This window comes from Fusarium oxysporum, chromosome II (genome assembly GCF_013085055.1).
Source record: "Fusarium oxysporum Fo47 chromosome II, complete sequence".
Classification (NCBI taxonomy): Eukaryota; Fungi; Ascomycota; class Sordariomycetes; order Hypocreales; family Nectriaceae; genus Fusarium; species Fusarium oxysporum.
The window spans coordinates 2,160,237-2,183,591 of record NC_072841.1 but is presented as its reverse complement, the minus strand read 5'-3'; the positions used below and the strand labels follow the sequence as shown (position 1 = coordinate 2,183,591).

The window sequence follows — 23,355 nt, the reverse complement described above, 5'->3', positions numbered from 1 at the left end:
TGACATTGGCACCTGCTCATATTCGTATTTAATCCACACAATCGCCCCTATGCTTCTTGTCAAGCTCTCAATCAAATATTTCTGTCAACACACTAGACAAGAAACATCTCGTCAGAAAAAAACAACTTGCGCAAACCTTTATTCAGATTCATCGGACAACTGATTCGCCATGGATGACTTATTAACTCGAAGGGCTCTCTTGTTGAGCGAACTGGCAGAACTCGAAGACACTATCTCGGTTTTCCGTGAGGCAGCTGGAGAGAATGAGGACTTCATGGATGCTGACAGCGTCATTCCGTTTCTTTCTTATAGAGGTAACGATAACGACAACAACGAGATCGGGGTTGAGAACCAAGTGGCTATCGACGTCTCTGATGAGACCTTTTCCGACTTTCCAGACTCTCCGGATACTACCTCCCAGGACGAGGATATGGAGATGAATGAGTATTCTCCCCAGCCAGCACTTTCCAAGCTGTCAGTTTTGGTTACTCCAGAAGTTGCACTACACCATGGTCCTCGCCAGGACTCAAGGTTCAAACAGGATAAGTGGCTCTCTGAGAAGCCCCATGGGTGCTTCTCCAGAGATCTCCTCAAGTGGGTTTGCGGGGCGCGGCTGTATAATAAGCTGCCCCATGAGATGCCTGTCATTTTTCTCGCCCACCCCAACGCTGTGGAATTTCCTGCCAATGAGCCCTGCGGCCACTGGGAGTTGCGATGGGACGACAGACCCCGCCGAGAGCCCGGAACCATTGAGCTGGAGCTGATTTGCCTTGATCGGAAGAACCATGAGAATTTTGTTGATCCACCTGAACAAAAGTTTTATCTGTTTGACAAGGACCATCCTAGACCCATCAAATGCGGGCCATGCTTCCTGTACAATGCTTTGAAGCCTGACTTCAGTAGTCTGGATGCAACTATTCTTGATCTGGTTACATTCCGAATGATACAACCTGATGATGGGGAGGATAATGAGCCCGTTGATGGGTTGGACGAAGAGTCTAATACAAACTCTTGTGATAAGCCTTATGAACAGCTTGGTTGGACACAAGTGTGTCGGTATATGGACGCTTCCGGCCGCCATTTTGTGACTCTGTTTAATGAATGAGAAGTGGATCAATATCAGGTAAGCTGGCTCTTATCCGATAATTGAAGCTGGGCTATGGGGCGATTGATACTTGGAACCGTGTTATGGTTTATGGATGATGACTGTTAGTCGACATCGATTTGATCTGGGGAAGAATATCATTATGGGAACACCACTTGTGCTTTATTATCACACAGGAATAGCTGAAACATTTGATGACAATTCATTTTAAATGGAACAGAGATCATTGTCTGCATAGTTCTCCTTTAAATGTAAGACGTTGACATATTTTGGGTAGCGAAAACGTCAAGGCGCAGTTTCCAATAACTAGTGGTGAAATATAGATCATTAACTTCGAAAGACACATTTCTATGAAAAGGATGAAGCTTATTTGAGTTATGTCATTAACCTTGCTCAAATCGATGAATGTAATTAAGCAGCCACTATTATTTTGACGCTATTGCTGTCTTCGTAGAGAGATTGCATCTGGACAACAGAAAACTCCAAGAGAAACTGGCGGCTGTCTTGTTCCAGAAAGCCACAAGGCTACAAATCCAGTCTTGGATCTTATATCTCGCTGCCAGATCTTGTGTAAAGTTGTCAAGGTACGAGGATATCTCGTTGCTGACCTAACAGGCGCTCTCCATGTCATCGAAGTGCTACGATGAGAGTTCTTGAGCTGGTATTTCAGCCAAAGGTCAATCTTCTTCGCAAGGCCGAGGCTCGTATCGCCGTGGCTCTCGATCCCTGCCGCAAACTTCTGATTCCATATTTCTTTGCCGTGTTATACCCAGGCTTGCATTCACAAACCCCTCACTTGAACAATCTTTTCTGATTATTATGCTTGCCGCGGTTATCCTCGGTACAATTCACCCCGATCAAGAGAGGCAATTCATGTATCGTATCACCAAGCAAGTGTTACACGTGCGGATAAGTGGCGTGGGGGTTATGGCGAGACAATTTCATTATACTGCTTCCAACCTAGCCACCCTGGTCTTCCCTGAGGCCACGGCTGACTCGCGTTGGCAGTCTTTTCTTCCTACCCCTGCCAATCTTCTACACCTAAACCGCCTTGTCTTCGCTAGATTGGTGAAAGAAGGTTTGATCCCTATAAAGTTGGTTTCAAAAATCCGCGGATCGCTTGATAAGATCCACCAGGTTGTATCGCAAGGTGCAAGCTTTATGCAGAAGTGAGGGAACACTTTTATTGGAATCGGATACTGAAACAGTACCATATATCTTGACTCATTACAATGATGGAATGATTATGTTTTTTTTTTCTGGAAGCGCTTGGAAGTTGCTCCTGCTGGTCTCGTTGATTGTAGTACTGCTTCTCATGCAGAAGCAAGTCCAGATTCAGCCACGCCATGCAAGTATACAAGATGGACTGACATCTCGTCAAAAATAAATCTGGTAGAGTCAGAGCGTGACAGCTTCGATCCATGCGTTCACAAACCACTCGACTTTATCCAGCCAGTGGCGCAAATACCGAGTTATGTCTTCTCACTTCCTATTGATTCATGTACGAGAAAGCAACACACCTTCATTTTTGGGGTTCAATGTTACTCTAAGGGCAGATGATTACCGAGCCCGGCATATCAGTAATCGAGATCTCTTGATGCGGTCAAGAAATATGAATTCTTTGTCAGCAGAAATTGTAGGAGCCGTTGCCGAGGTATCCAAAACGTTGCCCATCTCGCCATACGTGAAACTCGCTCTTGCAAGCATTGAGATTTTTGCGGTAATTTTAGAAGGATTGCGGAGAATGACTCGAGTGTATTCCGCTCCGCATTGGTATTGCATATGTATGTTGTCCCATTCCCCGGTCATTGGCAGAACCTTAAAGCTTTCCCGACGGGAAGCATACCCGGACCCTGGTGACATTCTTCTAGGGACATGACTCGCGCATTGAGCAATCAATGAATCGATGCGCAATTGGTTGCTTTTATTTTGTTTGCGGGAGGCTTGATCAAATGAGCAGGTGAAAAGCTTATTGGGGAATTGTCAAGGTAGTGGACATGCCACCTCAATTATCTGTCTCGTATCTTGATAAGATGTGATTCTATGCGAGAGCCGCGTATCGCGCATCTGAGTTGGATTTGTTGGCTCGGCAGACAGGGGGGATGGCAATGGGATAATTGATCGGCGAGAATGTGAGGCGGCGTCGTAGGCCCTGGTCCTTGAGGCTTGAGAAAGTCTAAGTCGAACGATATTTCGCAAGGAGAGACTTGCTATGCAACGTCGCTGAATCTTTATTCGAATTTAGGACCAGTAGTATGCTGGAGACGAATCACCAAATTTCCTCTGGCGTAGAGATCTAGATGATCTGAGAGTTAACTGATGAGTGCACGTGCGGTATTGCCAAGATTGAGGCTACGATGACGTTAGGCTATCCGTGGGTCGGGCCGTAACTAGTGATTTGATACACGGGCTAGCTTCAAGAGTACCTACCTCAGAGTAGCGAGTCGCGGGGGAGTCGGCTTTCTGTCCGGGCTATGAAGCCTTTAACTTCACAGGGAGTAAGGATCTAGGTGCATCAGCTTCATGCAACATGTTAGCAGACTGCAGTATTGTGAAGTATCGTCTGGCGGAAAACAACACCCGGACACGAGGAGACCGAAGAGACAGCAGTTCTCAAGTCGGCTTTCGGCACTTCATGAACACTCACGAAAGCATTCGCTGATCGAGCATAAATATGGGAAGCTGAACCCAAGTTTGAGTCGGGATCATCATCTCCAGTAAAATCACATCTTCAAAGCTTTCAAGAAATCAAAGCCAGTGACCGCAGACATAAATCATGGGTCTTGCACATCTTTCTAAGTCTTCGCTCACAAGACCTTCCTTGCCTTCTCTCATCAGTCATTCTATGATGGTCCGCAAGATGGCCTCGGCTGCTGCTGCTGTTGCTCCCGTTGCTCCCGCTCCGCAGCCTCACATCCCTACCATCCTCAATGCATCCGGTCCTCCCCCTGGACACTCTGTCACAGTCGGGAATCTCCAGACCTTCATCCTGCCTGATAAAGTCTCTGACACCGAAGCAAATCGTAAGCTTGGCGAAGCCCTTGTCGAAGCCTGGCAAAAGGACGGCATATTGCAGATAAGCATGACACCCGAGCAGCACTCACTTTACAAAAGTGCCAATTACGCTAGTAGACGCTTCTTCGGCAAGCCTTATGCGCAAAAGGCAGCTTGCGTTGACAGTCAGACTTACTCTGGCTACATTGCTAGTGGTGAAGAGCTGACTGACGGTATTGCTGACTACAGCGAGATTTTCACGGTTACTAAAGACCTTGAACTTGATGAGCCGCGAGTCGTTGCAAAATGGCCGTGCCATGGTCGTTGCCCTTGGCCTGACTATGAGATGCAGAATCCCATGCAGCGTTACATGCAGAGTCTGGGGGGCGTTGGGGAAACGCTCTTGCAGCTCACTGAACTGGGACTTGGTGTTCCTGAAGGGTCACTTACGAACTACACACAAGATGGATGGCATCATCTGAGAATTCTTCGGTAAGTATTTGATAGAATTCATGCCTTGGTCTGGCTGTTACTAATTACAGTCATATAGCTTCCCTGCCATTAACAAGACTAATGGCAAGGGCAAGGAAGGAAGAGGAATTGGATCTCACACTGACTACGGACTTCTAGTCATCGCAGCAGCGGACGATGTCGGTGGCAAGTACTTCAGATCAGTTCAATGACAAGCCGTGGCTGACCGGTTGTTTCAAGCTTTGATGATTCGACCCCCATACAGCGATGAAAACTTCGCTAATTGGGAATCGAGTGCCGCTGGCTTCAGAGAGGACGATGAAAGATGGGTCTTCGTTCCTCCCGCGGAGAATGTCTTCACCGTCTTCCCAGGAAAGTTTGCCCTCTTAGCACAAACTAACCTTGCTAACCTTCTTTTGGTTTAGGTGACATGATGCAGTACATCACCAACTCAGCCCTTCCCTCAACCCCCCACAAAGTCGGGCTCAATCTCAGAGAGAGGTTCGCCTTTGCTTACTTCCATGAGCCAAGCTTCCAAGCCGTTGTGAAGCCTCTGCCCGGCTATGATGTTGGCCAAGAGCCCAAGGACGGAATCCACTATGGCAAGCACTTCACTAATATGTTTATGAGAAACTACCCTCAGCGGATTACTACCCAGAGGTTGAATGATGAGGGTCGTTACAGGCTTTTGGAGCAGGAGAGCCTTCAAACCATGGCTCCTTGAGGTATTAGGAGATCACACTAAATTGCCCGACTTCATAGCGTCTTTTATGAAATGACTTGAAGTGTATAAAGGTCTATCTTGAACTTGACGGGAATGACAGAAGGGAAAAGCTCTCGTATACCAACCCATTGTCCACATGTGTTAATTTGTGTTCTTTACCTTTTTGTTCGGACTGAAGCGTCTTTTTACGCTCCAAATTTTGTGATCTATATGTGTCATTGGCAGTTGAGACCTGTGGCTGAGAGCTTCATCACCACACAGAACTTGGTATATGACCTCATCACAGTATACCAAACTAGCGTTTCTTCCTGAATGAAGTGACAGGCTATTATCATTGACGTCCGTACGTAAAGACGTATTCTTGAGCACCCCGCCAACCCATGTACATGATCCTTTGCGAACTCATTCTTAAAACTCGATGTCGTCATCGTCGTCATCGTCTTCGCCTTCGTCGCCAATTCCCCCATGTATCCTACCCATATGCTGATAACAGTCGTCCCCGTCTCTGAACGTTTTCAAGCATAGCCAGCAAATATGGGCTCCACAAGCCGAGCAGTTGATATGATTGCAGCCTTCATCTTTCTGTATATGCGTGTTACATTTGGGACAGTCCTTGAAACCCAGCTCTTCCTTTGCTTTGAGGAGCTCTGCCATGCCTCCAGAAGCATCGCCCTTATATTGTGCGCATGTCTTTCTCGGGTGAGAGACATCGCAGCTCGTGCAAGTTACTGTCAGGCATTTAGCGCAAGTAAAGATGGGCGGGACGCGTGTTTCTGGTTGGGCGATGCGGTAAACCTGGCTGCATTCGGGTGTTGGACAGTAGCGGAGCTGGTCTTGGTGTCGGCGCATAAAAGATGCAAACGAGGCCTCTAGGACACTCTCAAATATCTCTGAAAGAAGCAGATTCTGGATCTCCAGTAGTGGAATGGCCTTCTTACAGTTTCCTTGGTCTCCGATACATTTTATGGAGAAGTCACCGATCATGGATGCTTCTACAAGACACATGTTAACAAAGCAGATCGTGCAGTAGATATGTCCACAAGAAGTCGTGAGTGCTTGATCAGCTCCACAGAAACAGACTGCACAGTCGCCTTCGGCAGCCCTTTCCGTCCTTGACTTCTCAGTATTGTGTCCTGTTGATCGAGGCTGGATTTCTTGCAAAAGCTGGTCAAGTGCTTCGCAGGCGGGGAGAAACTTATCTTCTGGACCGAAAACTCGAAACTTTGAGGATTTGATGTCACGGATGATAACGACTCCAAGGTCTTGTTCAATGTCCTGAAGCCTCCTGTAGACTCCCCTATCTGCTTTGAAATCGGAAGACCATAGGTTCTTCCCATCCAACGTCATTGTCGTTCCATTGATGATTTGTTCGAGGGTCTCTTTTGCTTGCGTAAAAGGTTCGCGATCTTGGCTCTCAAGCTTGAGAACTCTGTAGCCGCGCTCAGAGACCGAAGAAAAATACACAAATTGCCGTTCCCAGTCTTTCCGTAGCGGCTCGATGCTGTCTTCAACTACGCAATAGACGCGATTCGAAACTCTAAACTTAACCAGATGTACGTGCTGAAGGTAAAGTTTTCCTGATGGGTTGAACGGCAACCACATCTCGTTTAATTGCGAGACGGCATCCAGCGCTTCGGATTCCTGAATGAACCGGGCCTGTGCCTTGACTCTTCTTGCGGTAGGACTCCCGAACACTTCCCATTGTTCCAAGGCGCCTACGTCGTATAGCAAGGACTTTATCATAGTCGAGTCAATATCCGAGTCCGTATCGTAACTTGGATCACCCATCTCAACCTGATAAGGTGCTCCAGACGGGGGAAAGATGTCTATGATATCCTCCGGAGGAATAGTAGCCACCAAACCTTTCAACTCCATCTGCCATGGCCCATCCTTTTGTGTGGGATCCGCTGCGGTGGGCATTTGGGCTACTACTGGCAAGCCACCGATGTTGAGTTGCTGGTTTTTGAGCTTGTAATACGCCTCAAATGCTTGTGTTGGATCCCTGAAGCAAAGGGTTAGATTTCTTGTCGGTCTGTGCCATGAGCAGCGGACGTTTCTGCTGTCGACGAGGCCAAATGATGATCCTTCTGGTAATGGAACGGGGATTTGGGTGACTTCCAAGTCGGGTGCTCGAACACAGGTACGCAGTTTCCAACAGGCGGATTTTGCAAATTCCGGATCTTTGACTTTGACGATTGCCATTCCGTTCCGATCCTTCACGAGCTTAATAAAGTTGATATCGCTTATGGATACGCTGATGCCTATATCTGCCAACAGCTCTTGCACCGATCGTGCTGACGACCTCGAGGGCAGATGGCGCATTTGATAGCGGAAAAGTCCGAGAGAAGAGTGATTTTCACGACAGCCGCTCCATCTCCAAATTCGACCCAGGCACCTCCAAGCTCACGAGTCCACTTTTCGGTATGGGAGTCATGCTTTGAGACATCGTTAGCTTTCGGATTTCTCACATTACTGCGATATAACAGCCTACCTTGGGCTCATCCGACCACTCGGTGTTAGGCTGATCGTGAGCATATCTGCAGGTAACTCCTCTCTTACAAAATCCTTTGGCGAAGAAGCGACATGTTTCTTGAAGAGGTCGGGGTCCTTCGTGAGAAAAGCGACAGGCTTCGCCGTGAGTGCAGATACCCTGGGCGTAGAACCTACAAGGTTCTCTTTGACGACGGTCTGGTTGTCGGGTCCGGGTCACTGGTCCATCATGGGCGTAGCGACAGTCTGTACCGTGGAAGCAAAAGCCCTGCGCATAGAATCTACAAGGCTGCCTGTCGCGATTCTCCGGGTGCCTCCGTCGACGGTTTTCCTCTCGAAGTGCGTTGGCTAGCCTACGATTCTCGTGATTTTGTATGCATAGTTGTTGAAAGAGCCACGGAAATTCATCGCCGGGGGCAGTGGGACGCTCCAAAGTATTGCCCATGTTTGGGGATCCGGATTGTTGTCGCGTTCAGAATCTTTCCGCTCATATAAAAACTGTCGTCGTCATCAAATAGTAAATTACGGTGGCGTTGTGGTGAATGTCAAAAGCAAATATTACACAATGATTCGGTGATACTGTGGCTAACGGCAGGACTCAAGCTCAAGGTTTACACAGCGTTCAATGATTGTTCTCAAGTGACAGGTTCAATAAATGGAAATGGAGATAGAATGCTTTGATTTGGTGTTTAATATTGAGGCTGTTCAGACGATGCAGGAGACCGATTGTTTCACTGAACGCGTGACGCGTGTTTGTGACACAGTCAATGATGTTGGTGTGCAAACTTTACCCCGCAGATAAGATGATGCAGCAACAACATGCGTGTTCATCTTGTTTCATGGTTGATGCCAACTCTGATGCAGCGTTTGGGCATGACTGCGGCAAAGAATTGGGTTATGCCACGCATTTGGATGAGGTGGCAGTGAGTGGTTAAGTGCCCAAGCTCAACAAGCCTAAAGGCGGTGAAGCCTTCGCCACATCATGTGTTGGCAGCTGGAAGTCGAGAGAATACTTGGAGATGACATATTTGTCGCGGTCAGCAGCCCGCTAAAGCTGTAGGATAAAGTGATGGTCTAATATTGTCACAAATCTGATAGTCCCGTTTATTTTGCTCACCGCTCAATCCATGCTGGGTCAGCGGGTCTTGATCCTCTCTGACTGGCTGCGCTCGGTCCAAAAAAAGGGGCCTGGCATGTGCCTGACATATTTCTCGCTTAGGTAATGGTGATCCGGGTCCTTGGATAATTCTTAGCTTTGAATCTACCCGAGATACCTTTAAACCCGCGATCTGCAACGAACCAGTCAAGCAAGCTCACTCACTGATCCGACTACTACTGTACCTGCACTAGGTACGTCTCTTCTTTCTGCCCTTCTAGGGACATCCTGGCCTCGCCTCGCTGACTGCTCGCTCAGAGCCTCAACGGTCGCTCAGACCATACCCCAACAGCCCCGCACCTCGGCGCAGCAAAGAAAGCAAAAACCACCTCGCAACATGGGCTCCAAGAAGCGCAGCTCGGCCTCAGGTGAGACTGGGAACGCCACTGATGCTTCTTCCTCTCGCAGCGGTCAGCCATCCCGTAGCCTCAGAAGGAGAGCGGGCGACATTGTGAACAGCCTCAATCCAACGGGCGCTGGCAAGGGCCCTGATGTGATGCAGCAGCTCGCTGAGATTCCCTTCAACGCCGAGGCCTTCCTCCAGGCGAAAGCCGCTCAGGCCAAGGCGCTGGATGCCGAGGCCAGTGAGACCGGTGAGGGCGAGGATGTTGTTGAGGTTGAGTATGAGGGGACTCGTCCGTACGTTCCGACGGTTCACGCTCATCTCAAGGGCGTTGACAAGGTTTGCCGAAACGGGGAATGGTCGAAACCGCTTCAACGCTTCTTGACGAGGCTTCAACTCGGTTCAAACAATCTCAGCGTCATTTATGACTCAGATCTTGAAAATGTGGGGATCGAACCTCCCGAGGAGACCGAGTCTTGGGTCGAACAGAGTGAGCCTTCTAAATTCGCAGGCCACGTCTACAGATTCCTTGGCCGTCAGTGCCGATCCGCCTCTTCAGATAGACATCTCTATGTCCTCTATCACCCCGATGCCGAATGGCATGCCGATTTCTACGACCTGTTGCAGGACAAGCCTCTGCCAAGCAACTTCCTTGGCTTCTCCGATAATCTGGATGCTCTCGTGGCCTTCGTGAGGTTCATCCGAAAGCGCCTCGGAAAGCGCGCCAACAACGCCATGTTCCACCTCCTCATCCCCTCATCCCGACCCATGTCCATCAGAGACGCTCTTGAGTTCCCAGATTTGGGTGATCTGGTCATCCATGGTGAGACTCACGGCGGCAACAACTACGTCTGGGTCAATCTACCCACTTCCGACGACTACCCAGCGAACCTGCTTCTGAAGCATGTTGAAAACGCCGTCCGCGGTGAGAGCGAATGGAAGACGACAGCGACAGTCAGCACAGCCATAGGAGGATTAACGGCATCACTGGCCGGCGCGGCTTTCACTCTCAGAGTCAAGGGAGCACCCTTCCCATCCCTCAAGACCTTCGGAATCGGAGCAGTCTGCACCACCATAGCCGCCCGAATCAGAGGCGCAGAGTACCTCCCTCTAGCAGTCCTCGGAATCGGCGGACTCTGCACCACGATAGCAGCATTGCAAGTCAACAGAGGCCTGAGCAAGCGCGTACCCAGACTCATCGGCGGCACCGACACACCCAAGGAGCCCAAGGCAGAGCCCGAGAAGGAAGATTCAGCAGCCAGCGAGCAAGACGAGAGCAAGGACGAAGCCCCCCAAGAATCAGATGTCCTCCCCGAGCCAGAGCCGCCAGCTGTTCCAGAGGAGCCATCCAAGATCAAAGACGACTCAGACGCTCTGTCTTTCGTGAGCAAGGCCTCGAGCACGAGCAAGTCTTCGAGCAGCAAGAAACATCGACGAAGCGAACGAAGTGAACGAAGTGAGCGAAGTGAGCGCAAGCGCAGGGATAAATAAAGTATGGGAAAAGATATAGGGTTGGAAAGACAGAACAAAGTACAAAGTACACTGACAGACAGCTGGACTTTTGATGGTGTATTTTTTGTTTTTCGATTTGAATACGCTTCGAGTGCTGTTTTTTGCTCAGTCTTTGGTTTTCATGAGTTAGAAAAACGCACGAAAGTAGAAATATAAATTGAAGACCTCTACTTGAAACGAGGCTGTTGAGTTCAAGCAATCCATAATTCATCTGATTATGAAGGGGCTGAGTTTATGATAATGATGACGTTCATGAAACAGGAGTGCGTTTATTTACGTAAGGGGAATCCATACGGTAGCAGAAGTATCCCAGGGTACAACTGCATGGCCTTTTCCAACTGTAATATTCTTGACTGAATCTAATTTGTCTAATTTAGAGTGCTGCTCTCGAGTACAGATTTGCGCAGAAATTCATAACTACAGGGTAGTTGACAATCCTGCGGAAGTAGGGATGAAAATTACCGAGGTTCTGTCGCCTGTGGATCTGCCTCGTCTGATCATGCACTTTTCTAATTTTAGCATTCGTGTCAGACTTCTCACGACTCGTCCAATCGGGGCCTGAGCCTATCTTTAGCAGTATCCACCCCAAAAGCCGGATCCCGCTACTCCGAAAGAACCAGCAGAGACAATCTTAAGATGCATATTTAAGCATTTATCTTCATGGAGCAGTGATGTGTAATACAGAACAAAAAAAAGTCATCTAAAATAAGCTAGCTAAGACAGCTCATAACTAAATCAAGAACAAACTCAGATAAGTTACGAGTCAAGGTCCGCGGGTCTATCAGCCATGAGTAGAGAATGCGATACACAATTTAAATAAGAAACCAAACCATACCACGCACACTATCTACCAAAGCTCACAAACAGGCTTCTTCTGAGGACACCTGAACGCTCGCTGGAAATCAGCAGAGTTCTTCACCGGCAACAAAATCCTAGCCTGGTTTGGACTATGCTCATCCGTCAACCCAGCAATGACCTGCGCAGGTTTGATGTTCTCACACCAATTCTGACCCCATTTGACAAAGAACAACTGCTCATGGGTGAAGTTACCGAGCCCAGGCAGATCTTGCGCTTTTCCATTGTCCTTCTCCCATTTCTTCCATGCGGCAAAGCTAGAGAGAATACCACCTGCGTCTGCAACGTTCTCACCCAACGTGAGGTCTCCGTCGATCTTCTCCTCTTCCCCATCGGGGCCAGTGATGGTGAAGTTGCTATATTGCTTGACGAAACATTCAGTGGACTTTTTAAATCCTGCTGTTGACTTCTCATCAAACCATGCGCTCTTGTTACCCGTTTTGTCATACTGATGCCCATTGTTATCGAAACCATGGGTGATTTCATGCCCAACAATACTGCCCATACCGCCGTAGCTGATATAAGCGGGATAGCCGGCATCGTAGATGGGGGACTGCTGAATACCAGCTAGAATTATCATGGTGTTTCCTGAGGCTTGATGGAAGGCGTTGGTAGTGAGAGTGCTAGACGGGAACTTCTGTCGATCAACAGGCTTGTCAAGGGATGCCCAGTTCTTGGCAACTCGGGACTTCGCGAAGGCAAGACTATTGAGTAGCAAAGACGGCGTGATCTCGATATCGGAATAAAACTTCTTCACGACCTTTGGGTCAGTGACATGGGGGGAGGTTGGTAAACCGATCTTGCTCGTCATGGCGCGAACTTTCTCAACAGCAGTTTTCTTGACCTTATCAGTAGCCCAAGGCCTGGTTCCAATGCGCCCGATAAAAGCCTCCTCAAGGTTATCGATGATCTGAGATGTAAACTGCTTAGCATCTGGCGTAAAGTGCTTATCGGCGAAGAATCGGGCGAGAATCCAAGTTAGACCTGTGGGACCGACGAGTTGAGAAGCGATCTTGTCACTTGCAATCCAGTCAACGCCATTGTCGAGAAGAATTGCGCATCGCTGCCAGCGAGGTTGAGGACTACCGGGATCACTGCCTTGTTGCTTGAATTTCCATGTGTTGTAGGCTTCAGTCTGTGGCGAATCGACATAGGTAGATACAGCAGCGATGGCCTTCCAAAGGAAGAAAGTTTGAATGACCTCAGGAGGAGTCTGGGAGAACTTCTGTGAGATGTTCCTGTATAGCTCTGCAGAGGTGAATACGATCTTGGAATCATTGAACCCTTCAGGCGCCAATTGATCAACGACGTACTTGAAGTTCAGCTGTGGAGCAATTTCTTGGATATCGCTGATAGAGACGTACATATCCGTCTCAGCGGTCTCTTCGGTATCTTGGTCCTGGCCCGCCTCCTCTGTCGCATTTGTCTCGGGGGCGGCTACTGGCTGGAGCGAGAGCTGAAGGGCGACGACCGACTCCATCAAAGTCTGAGCCTCGCCTCTGGTCAAGTTGGCAGGATGAACAGAGTAAATAAGTTCACTCGCGATCTTCAAGAAGTCAAACATATCCTCAGGAGTGGATGGAAGACCGGAGTCGGTGGGTGGCTGGATGCCAAGCGCCATCTTGTCTGGGTTTAGCGGCTCTGCAACCTGTATAAATCTCTGCGTCGTCTCGATGCCCAGGCTCTCGAACAGAGTAAGAAGTTGCCCAATTCCATTTGAATGATCGTATACAGTCCCTTTCTTTCCATTGCTGGAAGCAGGAAGTGTTGCTACAATAGTCTTGGCCACTTGTAGAAGTTGGCTAAGACCCTCTTCTTCATGGGCAGTTGTGTTCATGCAGACTTGGTAAGCTTCCTGCATCTTGACAAAATTCTCTTTGTCAGCCTTAGTCTCATCTTTGGTGAGATTGACCGTTATCCAGCCAGCGTTTGGGCCTGAAGGGTAGGGTCCTTCGAGAACGCGTCGAACGAGATCGTAAACATGGAATTGGACAGCTCCCAGAACATCTACAGATCCCGCACCTGCTGGGATCGGGTTGCGTTCTGCCCAGTTGCCGCAGACCACTGTGAAAACATGAGTTTACGAAAACCTCTTGAATTGTAAAAGGAAAGAGACTAACACTCATCGAAGTCAGTGCATGGATCAATCTTTGCATGGTTGGTAGCCATGCTGCCTAGGATGTCATCCGCAATATTGATGCATGCTGGGGTCGTGCAGAGGCTATTGGCATCGTAGCCAGAGGATCCACGAGGTATGATGCCCATACTGAAACCAAGAGTGAAACAAAGTGATGGGTGTCTGAGAAGAATAAGAAAAGGTTGCCAGACAGAGTTCTGAAACAGCCCTGACTGAGTTGATGCAGCAGAAGGAATGAATTAAATAGCTGTTCTTATATACATACAAGCCTTAAACACGTCCTTGAGGCTGTGTTGGGGATCAAAAATCAAGCTCATAAGCTCGTAAGATTAAATGTCCTTCCATTGGCCATCTCACCCGTGCTGACAGCACCGACATACGGGACCAGTATCATGAGTGGCTCAGGTCCCATTCTAACGGCGATTTGAAAAAAACAGCCAAATTCAGCGTAGCAGCCACGTCAATGCGCTCGAAAGTAGCAGCTGAACAAAGTATGGCGAAAATTGCTGCGGTCATCATTTCTGGGACTTGGGTGATACATGTTTCTTGGCAGCGCCTTGTAGAGCTATTTCCAGTTGGTGCAAGCGCTTGTGCAAAAGTCCTGGGTGGGGGCTAAATTATTAATAGTATCCATAACTTCAGCGGTCAACCAGTTCTGCACTTTTTATGCTTATTATGGTGATATGGCTTGCTATGGGCGTAGGTTGAGGCAGCCTAGGATGACTTGTCCAATGGAGATCGACGTGGATGAGGAGAGCACCGCCATGCGAGGGGCATAAAGGGGAGAAGAACGGTTTCGTAGATGCCTTGACCTCGCCGCTGATGGGACTTTTGAGGCTGAGTCGGGCAATAAGGCGAGTAAGCATAAATGCAGATATTCGGGCTTGTCATACGCATATTGCTGACACTCGTGACCATAGAGCCGGTCCGGGCCATGACTCGTTGGAGGCCGGCAGTTCTTGTTGCATGACTCGAGCGAGAACGCGAGAAGCAAGACGACAACAGGGTTAAATCGCCAGAATTATAAGTATGGTGATTATACCGTCGCCTGACTGACCCATGCTTTATACTGAAATCTTTTGCGAAGACAACTAAGTCAGGACTCGATTTCACGAAGCGAGCTGATATTAGTATTCGCTGAGTTGATGTTTTGCTAAGCGAAATTGGTCGAATTGTAGTGTCAAAATAGGTGCAAATTTGACAGATTGATGTTACGAGAAATAGTTCCGTAACTACGTGAAACTTGATGATGGACTTGAATCCATACTAGAATATCGGAGAGACAAAACAGGAAAGAATTAAACGCAGGATAGCCGTGGTCTTCATTCCGCGTACAACTCAGCCTCATTCAATTTCGACAAGTGAGTCTAACCCAATCTAGCAGTAACTGAACGCACCTAAATATCCAACATAGTTCAACTTCACAGTATAAAGACAGAGCAATGTCCAAGGGAATGAATTTGAAAACACATTCATTTAGAAAAAACATCTCTTACTACTAGCTACGACTCTTTCAAAATGCAGACCTTCAACATTCTTTTCATCACTCTTGCTACTGCAGTAGCTGGAGTAACTTCCTCCTCCAGCTGCCCTCCCTTCCCTGCCTCAATGATTCCGTTCTCTTATGGCTTCAAAGAGCCCAAACCGCCTGCTATCAAGCCAGAATATCAGGCACATTTCGTACAGCACAAGTGGTGAGCCATCCCTTCAAAATCCAACTTGCTCTGCATTTTACTCACCCAAACTCAGGAATGGTGAACTGTCACATATCACAGCTGGATTCATCCAAAACTCCCCATCAAAGGGCTTTGTCCGAGTTGACGAAGCTTTCGACGGTGTTCTTGCCTCTTCGACTTTTGACTTTTCCAACGTCACCAAGTTGGGCTTAGTTGACAACACCTTGACTACATATGATCCCAAGAAGGCCAAACCAAGTGTTTGGAGAGGATACGTGAACTCAAACTATCCTATTCTCAACAAGACTATCTTGATTGATAACGGAGCTGTCTTTGAGGGATTTGTCAAGAGGGATTTCACTCCGACTCCCGTTGCAGCAGTAAGTATTTCATGTCCGCCGGAAGAGTAATTGCTGACTTTTCATTCCAGTGGAGCATCATGTACCAGAATGCGATTCCTGTTACAGTCTTTGTCAACGAGTGTGGTGTTATTGTTGGTTACGATTACTTTGCGCCGGAGCTTCGTACCCGGGTCATCATGGAGTTCTTCAACATTCAGGCCAAGTAGACCGTTGAGTGTAATTGATTGGGTTTTTCGCCGCGATGAGGTTTTCCCCAGTATTCGAGTTATTTAGAGTAAAAGTCTGGTTCAGTAATACGCCATCTTATTTTCAGAAACATGGAAGAGTGATTGAACATGATATATTGTTTGGGTATATGACCTGAACTCAAGCGTTCAGACTGAGTCACACACTTTACTGTTCCGGTACTGGTATTCCCATAGCTCTACTAAATCAACCTTGATCCTCCCAGACACAACAAATCCTTTCTGTGATATTAAATCCAGCAGTCTTATGATCTCTTTCCTCGCTCGAGAATCCACAGAGTTCGCACCCGCCATTCGAAGTGGAAATATCGCTAACACTCCAGCGATTTTAGAATGCTCGAGGATTTCAGAGCAATAGGAAATCACACTAGCAACATGAGTTTCAATCTCACTAGAAGTGAGAACAGGGATAACTCTCGTGTCCCAGCAGTCATAAAAGGTGAAGTTCCTGCACAGGAATAGCTGAAGGGCATGGTAACTTGCCAACGCGAGCTTTCCATACGGTCCAGATGATTTGATGGACACACTGGATTGCGAGTGCCAAGACTGAAGTTCGTACTGGAAAAGACAACTCTTTGCGGCCAGTATATCTAGATCCACATGGCTTTGTCGCAAGTCTTCTGGAATTGACTCAATTTGGTCAAAGAAACTGGCATTTTGTAAGTACTAGTTATTTACGCGTTGGCAAAACTAACCTTTTGCTGAGTGAAGAGATCTTGATTATAAAGGTAAGAATTTCGTCTAGTGGGCTTGATGCGATCATGCCATATTGGTCCATACACGAGTAGTCGGATAGTACGGTATCTTCACCGTAGAGAATTGCTCGGTTCCCCTCCAACAACCTGAATGTTTCAAAGGACTGAGAGCCGAGATAATCAGAACGACTGCCGGCCCCAGAAAGCTGAAATATTCTTGATGTGCCATAGAGCATATGCTTAGCCCACTGGCCACCAGAGACCTCGACCATCAACTGCAAGAAGGATTAGATACGAGCTGTTAAGTAAGAGGCCTTCCCTAACCTCGAATAAGCCAAGAAGTAATGTACACCAAAGAACACCTTGGCAATGTAATGCGTCTGGTGATTGGAGGCAGTGCTGAAGGCTTGTAAGTGACTTGCTATATGATTTCAATGCGAAGTGGTACGGTGATTGAAGTTCATCAAAAGACCTTGCACTTGGTGCTCGACTGATTTCCAGGGCACCAATCGCGACTGTTGCTTCTCGCAGTGGTGCACATGTTTGAATCAGAGGCAGAAAGTCGGTGCCCAAATTTGCAAACTCAGGTGTGAATTCGCAACGTTTAAGAAACAAGAAGAATGTCTTCAAGTATACGCTGTCGGGCTTGTCGCTGATTTGCGGCTGCAGCTTGCTTGTTTGCTGAGGCACTGAGTGGCTTACGAATGTCAGCTCCGATTTTGCGACGGCTTGGGTCTGGCAGTGCTTCTTCATGCGGATACAGTATTCGCAAGGGATACCCCCTTCACACTTTTCTTCGCGTTAGTTGCAGTTGGATGACGTTTTGCGATGTCTCGAACCTTGATGCGTCGCCTTGCACATGATTGGCAGCGAGTTAACCTCTTACGCTGATCTAGCGGACCAACGATACGTCGAGCCTTCATTTGATGTGCTGACTTGTGTGATTGGCTTGTAAGTAGGATAATTATGTCGAGCAACTCATGTCAGGAAATACAAGACTGATGAACGCGCAACTTCGTATCGAGGCTCAGCATTTATTCAGCCCCACCAGACTTGTCTCGATGCGGAAGTATTTGAACGCACTAGAGTCATGATCACCATAAAATGCAACCAATCACATTTCTCTGCTGTCATCGTCTTATTTGAGGAAAACAATGCAGCATGTTGAAGAAGGCTTGACAAGTAACATTGATGGCCGCGATAAGAAATAGCATTCTTGTAGTGCTAAAGGTTTGTTTTAAGCAGAGGTTGTTCAAGGGTAGCGGTTATACAGACTCGATGAAAGTATTATGATTAAGTATTCCCTACTGGGAGCTGTTCTAATTGTTTTTCTATAATTTTCCGGATTTCAGATTCCCTCTAGACCATGTAAATTCCACTTTTCATTACCTTTTCCATACCAGCTTGGGATGATTCCTAAACAACGCCATATTGTTGTATTCTGCCTTTTTATTGCACTCTTGCCATTCATTATGCGAAAAAGAAAACCGCAAGTCATAATTCCCTGTTACAACCTTCTGCAGAGGACGAGCCATTTTCCAAGTAGGAGTGATCGCCCTGTAATAAAGAAGATGGCAGCTAGAACGATGATGGCGAGATAGAAGCAACCTAGGAGCTGAGCGCCCAACCTTTCGAGCAAGATTCCACTTAGTGGATTTGCCAGGAGCAGTGCGACAGCCACACACATATTTGTAGAGCCTTTCCACAGTTAGTAGCTGAATCTTGCCAAGGTCCAAGGCCAAACACTTACCAAAGTACCGAGCATAATCTTGAGGCTCACAGGTCTTTCCAGTACATACTGCAGTATGTTAGTAGTGAGCGAAGTGAATGGCGACAGAGGAACTTACAAGGCGACAGTACGTAGAAAGATCCAGAACAGTATCCCCAAAGTGCAGTAAAGGTATACATGAGAGAAGCTGAGGTCGTGCTGAATGGGATAAAGATGGAGGAGATAAACACCAGGATGACAAACATGGTGGTGATCATAGCATTGAACGGCCCAACCTTGTCTCCCACGAATCCGATCGAGAAACGACCTAAGCAAGAGCAAGCACCCAGGATTGATAGGAGAGTATATCCATCCTCGGTGGAAAATCCTGCTCCTCTTGCGATAGTCGGCAACAGGCCGCTGATTCCATAGTTGACGAACTCAACCATGCAGATACCAAGTGCAGTGACGACAAAGCTTAAAGACTTGAAAGCCGACAAGTCTAGGCTGAAGCTCTGGGGCTTTTGAACCGTTTGTTGACCTTCTGTGAGACGACGGAATGGTAGATAGCATAACACGCCAAGTGACGTGATGCAGGCAATGACGAGCGCAACAAGCCTCATCGACCAAGCCCAGCCAAGCTTGCCAAAAGTAGCACGTAGCATCATTGGGTAAATAATACCACCAAGCGAAGTACCCATGACGGCAATGCCCATGGCAAGACCGCGACGGCGAGTAAAAAGCTTGCCGATGACGCCGATAGCTGTGACAGCACCGATACCGCTCCCGATACTGCCAAAAAGGCCGAGACAGAGGATAAAGTGCCAATATTGTGTACACTCAGCTAAGAGAAGGAATGTAACGGTGGAGAATGCTGCGGCGATCGGGCCGAGGATCTGAGGACCATAGCGATCTAGGATAGAGCCGATCTGGAAGTTGAAGATGAGGGAGAGAAAGAGATAAGTTCCTGATATCCATCCAACTTGGCTGACACTATAGCCACTCAGCTCGTTGAGGGTAAGATGGGATTGGATTGTTCCGAGGGAGTTCATGAATCCTAAGAGAATTTCATTAGTAACTACCTTGTTGGAGTTGAAGTAATGATGCTTACCATAGGAAGATATCAGGAATAGCATAGATGCAAAGACGCAGAGCCAGGCACCGGCGTCTGACTCAATGTCTCTTTTTTCTGGTTCTTTTTCGTTGTCTGGGCCAGCGGAAAGGTCTATCTGGCTTGGAGGTACCGAAGTCGGTGCGCTTTCGATGTCTGGAGTTGCCGCGTCCTCGCGGAACAGAGTAGGTGAAGTCGACCTTGATCGCTCCATGTTGGTAATGTCTTTTCGATACAATGTTTAGATCCAATTGTTGTCAATTGCAAATATCGTATCTTGAGAGTAAAGTCACCGACTTATACTCCATTTCTACGGTAAAACTACCTGACGTCCACCGCCAACAATCTCCACTCACGACATATCTTCACATCATGAGCCTCAACACAAAAAAGAGAACGTATCTCTCGCTTACTCCAATCAACGCCATTCTTCGATGCCGATCCCAAGACTCGTGCCTGAGTTCAAGGAAAAGATTTAAAGAAATCTAATAATGGCCCAAGCTCGTTCGATCGACTCGGCCAGACCCGCCGCGTTGGGTCAGGCATCTTGTGTTGCAGCTCCACTTAGTGGACCTCTTGAATAAAAGACTGAAGGTCATGAGTGATTGCGACACCGGGAGAATAGTCATAATATCCACGTCTCGGCCAGTTTTTTGTCACGAACTTGTGCTACGTCGCTACGTACTTGGACCATGAGGTTCGCTGAGTATCGTGGTTGTGCACGGGAATAACGGAGATCCACCGCCGTCAGGTACAGTAACGTGTACGCCGCTTCTCGGTATTGCCACTGCTAAATGCCGACGATCTGACTTTGAATCGGTGTAGCCCCTGGTACCTTGGAAATGTCCAGATGTCGTGTTTGTTGTTTATTTTAGATTTTCTTAGCTTATTGATTAGTGTTTATATCGTGATCTTTTCCGGCTGCGCTGGAACCTAGGGATCTGCATCATCATATCATGTTGAGGCTGACTCGTCATGTCACTTGGTATCGCCACGCACTGTATGTTCCATACAATACTAGCATTGTCGGTAATATTTCAGGCTTGAATATCGCTGATAGCCATTATTTAAGTATAGTCTTGCACGGTGAAGCAAATACTGTACACGCTGGCTGTTTTCGTAATATTTCTATAATGGAGAGGCGTAGGCCCGCTCACGTGGTTATGCATCCGATATAGGAGTCTTGCCCGTAATACAATATTGAGTCACGAATTTCCATCCCTGCTTCAATTTCTGTCAGGCTGATAAGAAGTGTAGACGTGGTGAGCGCGAGGGCCCCAGAAGACCCCTTAGGTGATGTCTCCAGACTCCAATGGAGCAGCTTCAGTGATCACCATTGCTTCACTTGCCAAGTTTGATCAAAAGCCACTTCATACGTTTTAGGACGGTGTTAGGCCTAGCACTGCTCCTCATGTTGACGCTGCAAAATAGTGAAGCTATCTCACGCAGCATCGGAAATTTGTAGGGCCCAAGTGTCGATTGGATGAGACATAACTGAGGGCTGGCTTCTCTGACCAACAGAAGTATCGCGATGTAAATAATCAAGAATATAGGATGAAGTTCTAGATCGCATTGGCTGCATCATGTAGGTAAGAACTAGGAAGCTCCAGTATACCTGTCTGCCGAAGAAAGAATTCAGGTGCAAGGCCTGCCATTACATGATTCAACAATGATAGCACTGGGGCCAGAGACCTTTCCAGTGCATAAGCACGTGCCAGTAGGATCCTTTCCATTTCAGACGGAAAAGGATACACTTAAGAACTGGCCGGTATTCATGCCTCGTCAATCTCGTGTGAGATGCATCGTTTCTCCATGCAAAGGCTTTTGTTGCTACTACAAAACGAGGGGCATCAAAGGTCCTTGCATCCGGTGCCCGCTGAATAACTCTAACCCCAATAGCCTACTCGCAAGCTACCCCCCAAGGAAGTCGGGAGCAACGAGGGCCAATAGACTGCATGAAAAGGCGATATTCCGAGACGAGTTGCCAGATACGAAAATAGGCACGTAAATACTAGCGAAAATCGGGCATGCACAGCGCACTTCTGCGGCAAGCTATGCAACTTTTGAACGGCACAGCACTCTCCGGGGAATGAATATGCACAGCCGCTGGTGATCTTCCTGTTTGAAACCCTCCGCATTGATGAAATAGGAAGCTCGAATTGACTGTGGAGACGATTTATGCGCGGGACATTTTCAGCTGAAAACTCAATGCAACATGAAATACGACTTGCATGAGACTAGTGAAATTGTATGCAAAGCAGGTCAGGACAGTCATCATCATTGGATGGACCTCGGGATATTTGTTTGATCTAGAACTGGTATAACGAGATGAATACTACCTTCGACTGCGTAGGTAGCCCAATACGAATATTCATAGTGAGTTCTCGTCGTCGAGATCAGTCCACGTTGGTGATTGAGGTGCATTAAGCGCTGGAAAATGCAGAACTGGAGAGGCGTCGGTATGTCTCTAGACCGAAGTCAAGTAAAAAGGTTCCTATCATCAGATATCACCTGCACTATTAGGGATGTACTCGATGTATAAAAAGCCTGATCTCCTCTCGAATAACCAGAACTTCAAACAAATACTTCACCTTCAAGCAACTGAAAAATAACCTCTCTCAACACTATCTCTTCACGCACTCCTGTAAATCGCACCATATTATCCATCCTTCTACAGTCTTACTAACATACTGTAGCCTAGAACTCGTTATGATGGTCAACCCACTCTACGTTGTATACGCCCTCTCCGCCATCGCAGGAGTTGAGGCATGCAAAAGAACCTGCTCTGCCTCCAACGATGCCGGCACCACCTGCAGCTACTCGTGCACTCAGGTTTGCTCCAGTATCTCGGCCAAGCAAGCTCGTGATACATTCCTCGCGGCTCTCCAGTCCGGCGGCAACTCGTGCTCTGCTGTCGGAACTAGTGGTGTCTCGTGCAGGAAGACGGCCAAGTTTGGAAGCTGCTATGATCATCACTGGTCATGCGGCAGTGGCTGCTAGATTGGTCACAAGGAGGAGAGATATATAATCGGGCAAGATATGGATGGAGGGCATAAGTGTGAGGATAAAGTCTGTGCAAGTCTGAGCCAACAGTTGATATTGGCGGATGTCATCAGTATTTAGCTGCATGTTCCAGAAAAGCTCTTATGTTCATCAGAATTAGCAAAGAACTCTTCAGAGCTATTAGGTCTATTGTTTTGGTCGTCAGTGCACTGAGCGGCCTTTATACGTCGTGAATGAGTTGTTCAAATCGCAATCCCAATGGGCTAGGGTAGGCAAGAAGAATTAAAATCTCGTAGTGATAAGACTTGGGCAAGTTTAGTATACCTTAGTACTTTAGACCAGTTAGCTTTAGCATCTTGACTTAATGTATGGAGTTTTCTTGCTCCACAGAAATAGGTAAACGACAGTAAGCCTTCTAGATAATGCCTTATTCTTTTACTCCACGAATTCTAATATGAACGCTACTCGGCGAACCAGTGCGTCAGCGGATTGGCTTACATTTTAAGTGTGTATACTAATTGTTCTACTTCTTATGGCCTCGCTTTCTTGGTTGACCGACTGAGTTCCTGTGACCCCGCTCGCAATAGTATTGTTACTTTAGTGAATTTGGACTGACTCAAACACCAAAGACTTCGGCCAAACAACCGTGTATTCTTTCGGCACTATCGGTGCACCGTAGCATTAGTAATTTACGAGAGACCAGAATCATATTCAAGGTTTTAATGTTCAGCGCTTCTAAGTCGGCAATTGATGTCGTCTCGCTCTAAA

General features: G+C 47.5%; 9 protein-coding genes across 9 annotated transcripts; 5 read left to right on the top strand and 4 right to left on the bottom strand.

The window, feature by feature from the left end:
• Window positions 1–169: 169 nt before the first annotated feature.
• On the top strand, window positions 170–1,105 carry FOBCDRAFT_269112 (uncharacterized protein; the record flags this gene model as incomplete). The annotated part of the gene is made up of 1 exon (XM_031173339.2): window positions 170–1,105. The coding sequence occupies one exon, from the start codon at window positions 170–172 to the stop codon at window positions 1,103–1,105; it is 936 nt and encodes a 311-aa protein (XP_031050124.2).
• A 2,860-nt stretch (window positions 1,106–3,965) lies between these two features.
• FOBCDRAFT_236750 (2-oxoglutarate-dependent ethylene/succinate-forming enzyme) lies at window positions 3,966–5,294 on the top strand (the record flags this gene model as incomplete). The annotated part of the gene is made up of 4 exons (XM_059610100.1): window positions 3,966–4,591; window positions 4,650–4,756; window positions 4,811–4,932; window positions 5,010–5,294. The coding sequence occupies 4 exons, from the start codon at window positions 3,966–3,968 to the stop codon at window positions 5,292–5,294; spliced, it is 1,140 nt and encodes a 379-aa protein (XP_059464128.1).
• A 370-nt stretch (window positions 5,295–5,664) lies between these two features.
• FOBCDRAFT_256987 (uncharacterized protein) lies at window positions 5,665–8,229 on the bottom strand (the record flags this gene model as incomplete). The annotated part of the gene is made up of 4 exons (XM_031173335.3): window positions 5,665–7,555; window positions 7,594–7,729; window positions 7,786–7,922; window positions 7,962–8,229. The coding sequence occupies 4 exons, from the start codon at window positions 8,227–8,229 to the stop codon at window positions 5,703–5,705; spliced, it is 2,394 nt and encodes a 797-aa protein (XP_031050120.3). The 3' UTR covers window positions 5,665–5,702.
• A 758-nt stretch (window positions 8,230–8,987) lies between these two features.
• On the top strand, window positions 8,988–11,064 carry FOBCDRAFT_176354 (uncharacterized protein). The gene is made up of 2 exons (XM_031173334.3): window positions 8,988–9,134; window positions 9,199–11,064. The coding sequence occupies exon 2, from the start codon at window positions 9,278–9,280 to the stop codon at window positions 10,772–10,774; it is 1,497 nt and encodes a 498-aa protein (XP_031050119.2). The 5' UTR covers window positions 8,988–9,134; window positions 9,199–9,277; the 3' UTR covers window positions 10,775–11,064.
• Window positions 11,065–11,642: 578 nt separating this feature from the next.
• On the bottom strand, window positions 11,643–13,915 carry FOBCDRAFT_176351 (uncharacterized protein; the record flags this gene model as incomplete). The annotated part of the gene is made up of 2 exons (XM_031173333.2): window positions 11,643–13,714; window positions 13,771–13,915. 2 exons carry the CDS (start codon window positions 13,913–13,915, stop codon window positions 11,643–11,645), a joined length of 2,217 nt encoding a protein of 738 aa, XP_031050118.2.
• Window positions 13,916–15,305: 1,390 nt separating this feature from the next.
• On the top strand, window positions 15,306–16,031 carry FOBCDRAFT_196756 (uncharacterized protein; the record flags this gene model as incomplete). The annotated part of the gene is made up of 3 exons (XM_031173332.2): window positions 15,306–15,481; window positions 15,537–15,843; window positions 15,894–16,031. 3 exons carry the CDS (start codon window positions 15,306–15,308, stop codon window positions 16,029–16,031), a joined length of 621 nt encoding a protein of 206 aa, XP_031050117.2.
• A 120-nt stretch (window positions 16,032–16,151) lies between these two features.
• On the bottom strand, window positions 16,152–17,752 carry FOBCDRAFT_214702 (uncharacterized protein). Its single transcript, XM_059609388.1, has 4 exons — window positions 17,605–17,752; window positions 17,090–17,554; window positions 16,766–17,040; window positions 16,152–16,719 (listed from the first exon to the last, which is right to left on the bottom strand). The coding sequence occupies exons 1-4, from the start codon at window positions 17,686–17,688 to the stop codon at window positions 16,200–16,202; spliced, it is 1,344 nt and encodes a 447-aa protein (XP_059466739.1). The 5' UTR covers window positions 17,689–17,752; the 3' UTR covers window positions 16,152–16,199.
• A 287-nt stretch (window positions 17,753–18,039) lies between these two features.
• Window positions 18,040–19,837, bottom strand: FOBCDRAFT_214701 (major facilitator superfamily domain-containing protein). The gene is made up of 4 exons (XM_059609387.1): window positions 19,585–19,837; window positions 18,613–19,530; window positions 18,516–18,563; window positions 18,040–18,463 (listed from the first exon to the last, which is right to left on the bottom strand). Exons 1-4 carry the CDS (start codon window positions 19,796–19,798, stop codon window positions 18,273–18,275), a joined length of 1,371 nt encoding a protein of 456 aa, XP_059466738.1. The 5' UTR covers window positions 19,799–19,837; the 3' UTR covers window positions 18,040–18,272.
• A 2,332-nt stretch (window positions 19,838–22,169) lies between these two features.
• On the top strand, window positions 22,170–22,645 carry FOBCDRAFT_14966 (uncharacterized protein). The gene is made up of 2 exons (XM_059608324.1): window positions 22,170–22,228; window positions 22,281–22,645. The coding sequence occupies exon 2, from the start codon at window positions 22,294–22,296 to the stop codon at window positions 22,582–22,584; it is 291 nt and encodes a 96-aa protein (XP_059464127.1). The 5' UTR covers window positions 22,170–22,228; window positions 22,281–22,293; the 3' UTR covers window positions 22,585–22,645.
• The last annotated feature ends 710 nt before the right edge of the window (window positions 22,646–23,355 follow it).

Bases quoted from the DNA above. Each gene is read 5' to 3' on its own strand.
- FOBCDRAFT_214701 (XM_059609387.1), bottom strand. From the start codon at position 19,798: ATGGAGCGATCAAGGTCGACTTCACCTACTCTGTTCCGCGAGGACGCG. The intron at 19,531-19,584 runs GTAAGCATCATT...AAATTCTCTTAG, and splicing joins ATTCCTGATATCTTCCTATG to GATTCATGAACTCCCTCGGA. The intron at 18,464-18,515 runs GTAAGTGTTTGG...AACTGTGGAAAG, and splicing joins AGATTATGCTCGGTACTTTG to GCTCTACAAATATGTGTGTG.
- FOBCDRAFT_214702 (XM_059609388.1), bottom strand. From the start codon at position 17,688: ATGAAGGCTCGACGTATCGTTGGTCCGCTAGATCAGCGTAAGAGGTTA. The intron at 17,555-17,604 runs GTTCGAGACATC...CGCGAAGAAAAG, and splicing joins GTGCAAGGCGACGCATCAAG to TGTGAAGGGGGTATCCCTTG. The intron at 17,041-17,089 runs GTTAGGGAAGGC...TCCTTCTTGCAG, and splicing joins TACTTCTTGGCTTATTCGAG to TTGATGGTCGAGGTCTCTGG.
- FOBCDRAFT_176354 (XM_031173334.3), top strand. From the start codon at position 9,278: ATGGGCTCCAAGAAGCGCAGCTCGGCCTCAGGTGAGACTGGGAACGCC.
- FOBCDRAFT_14966 (XM_059608324.1), top strand. From the start codon at position 22,294: ATGATGGTCAACCCACTCTACGTTGTATACGCCCTCTCCGCCATCGCA.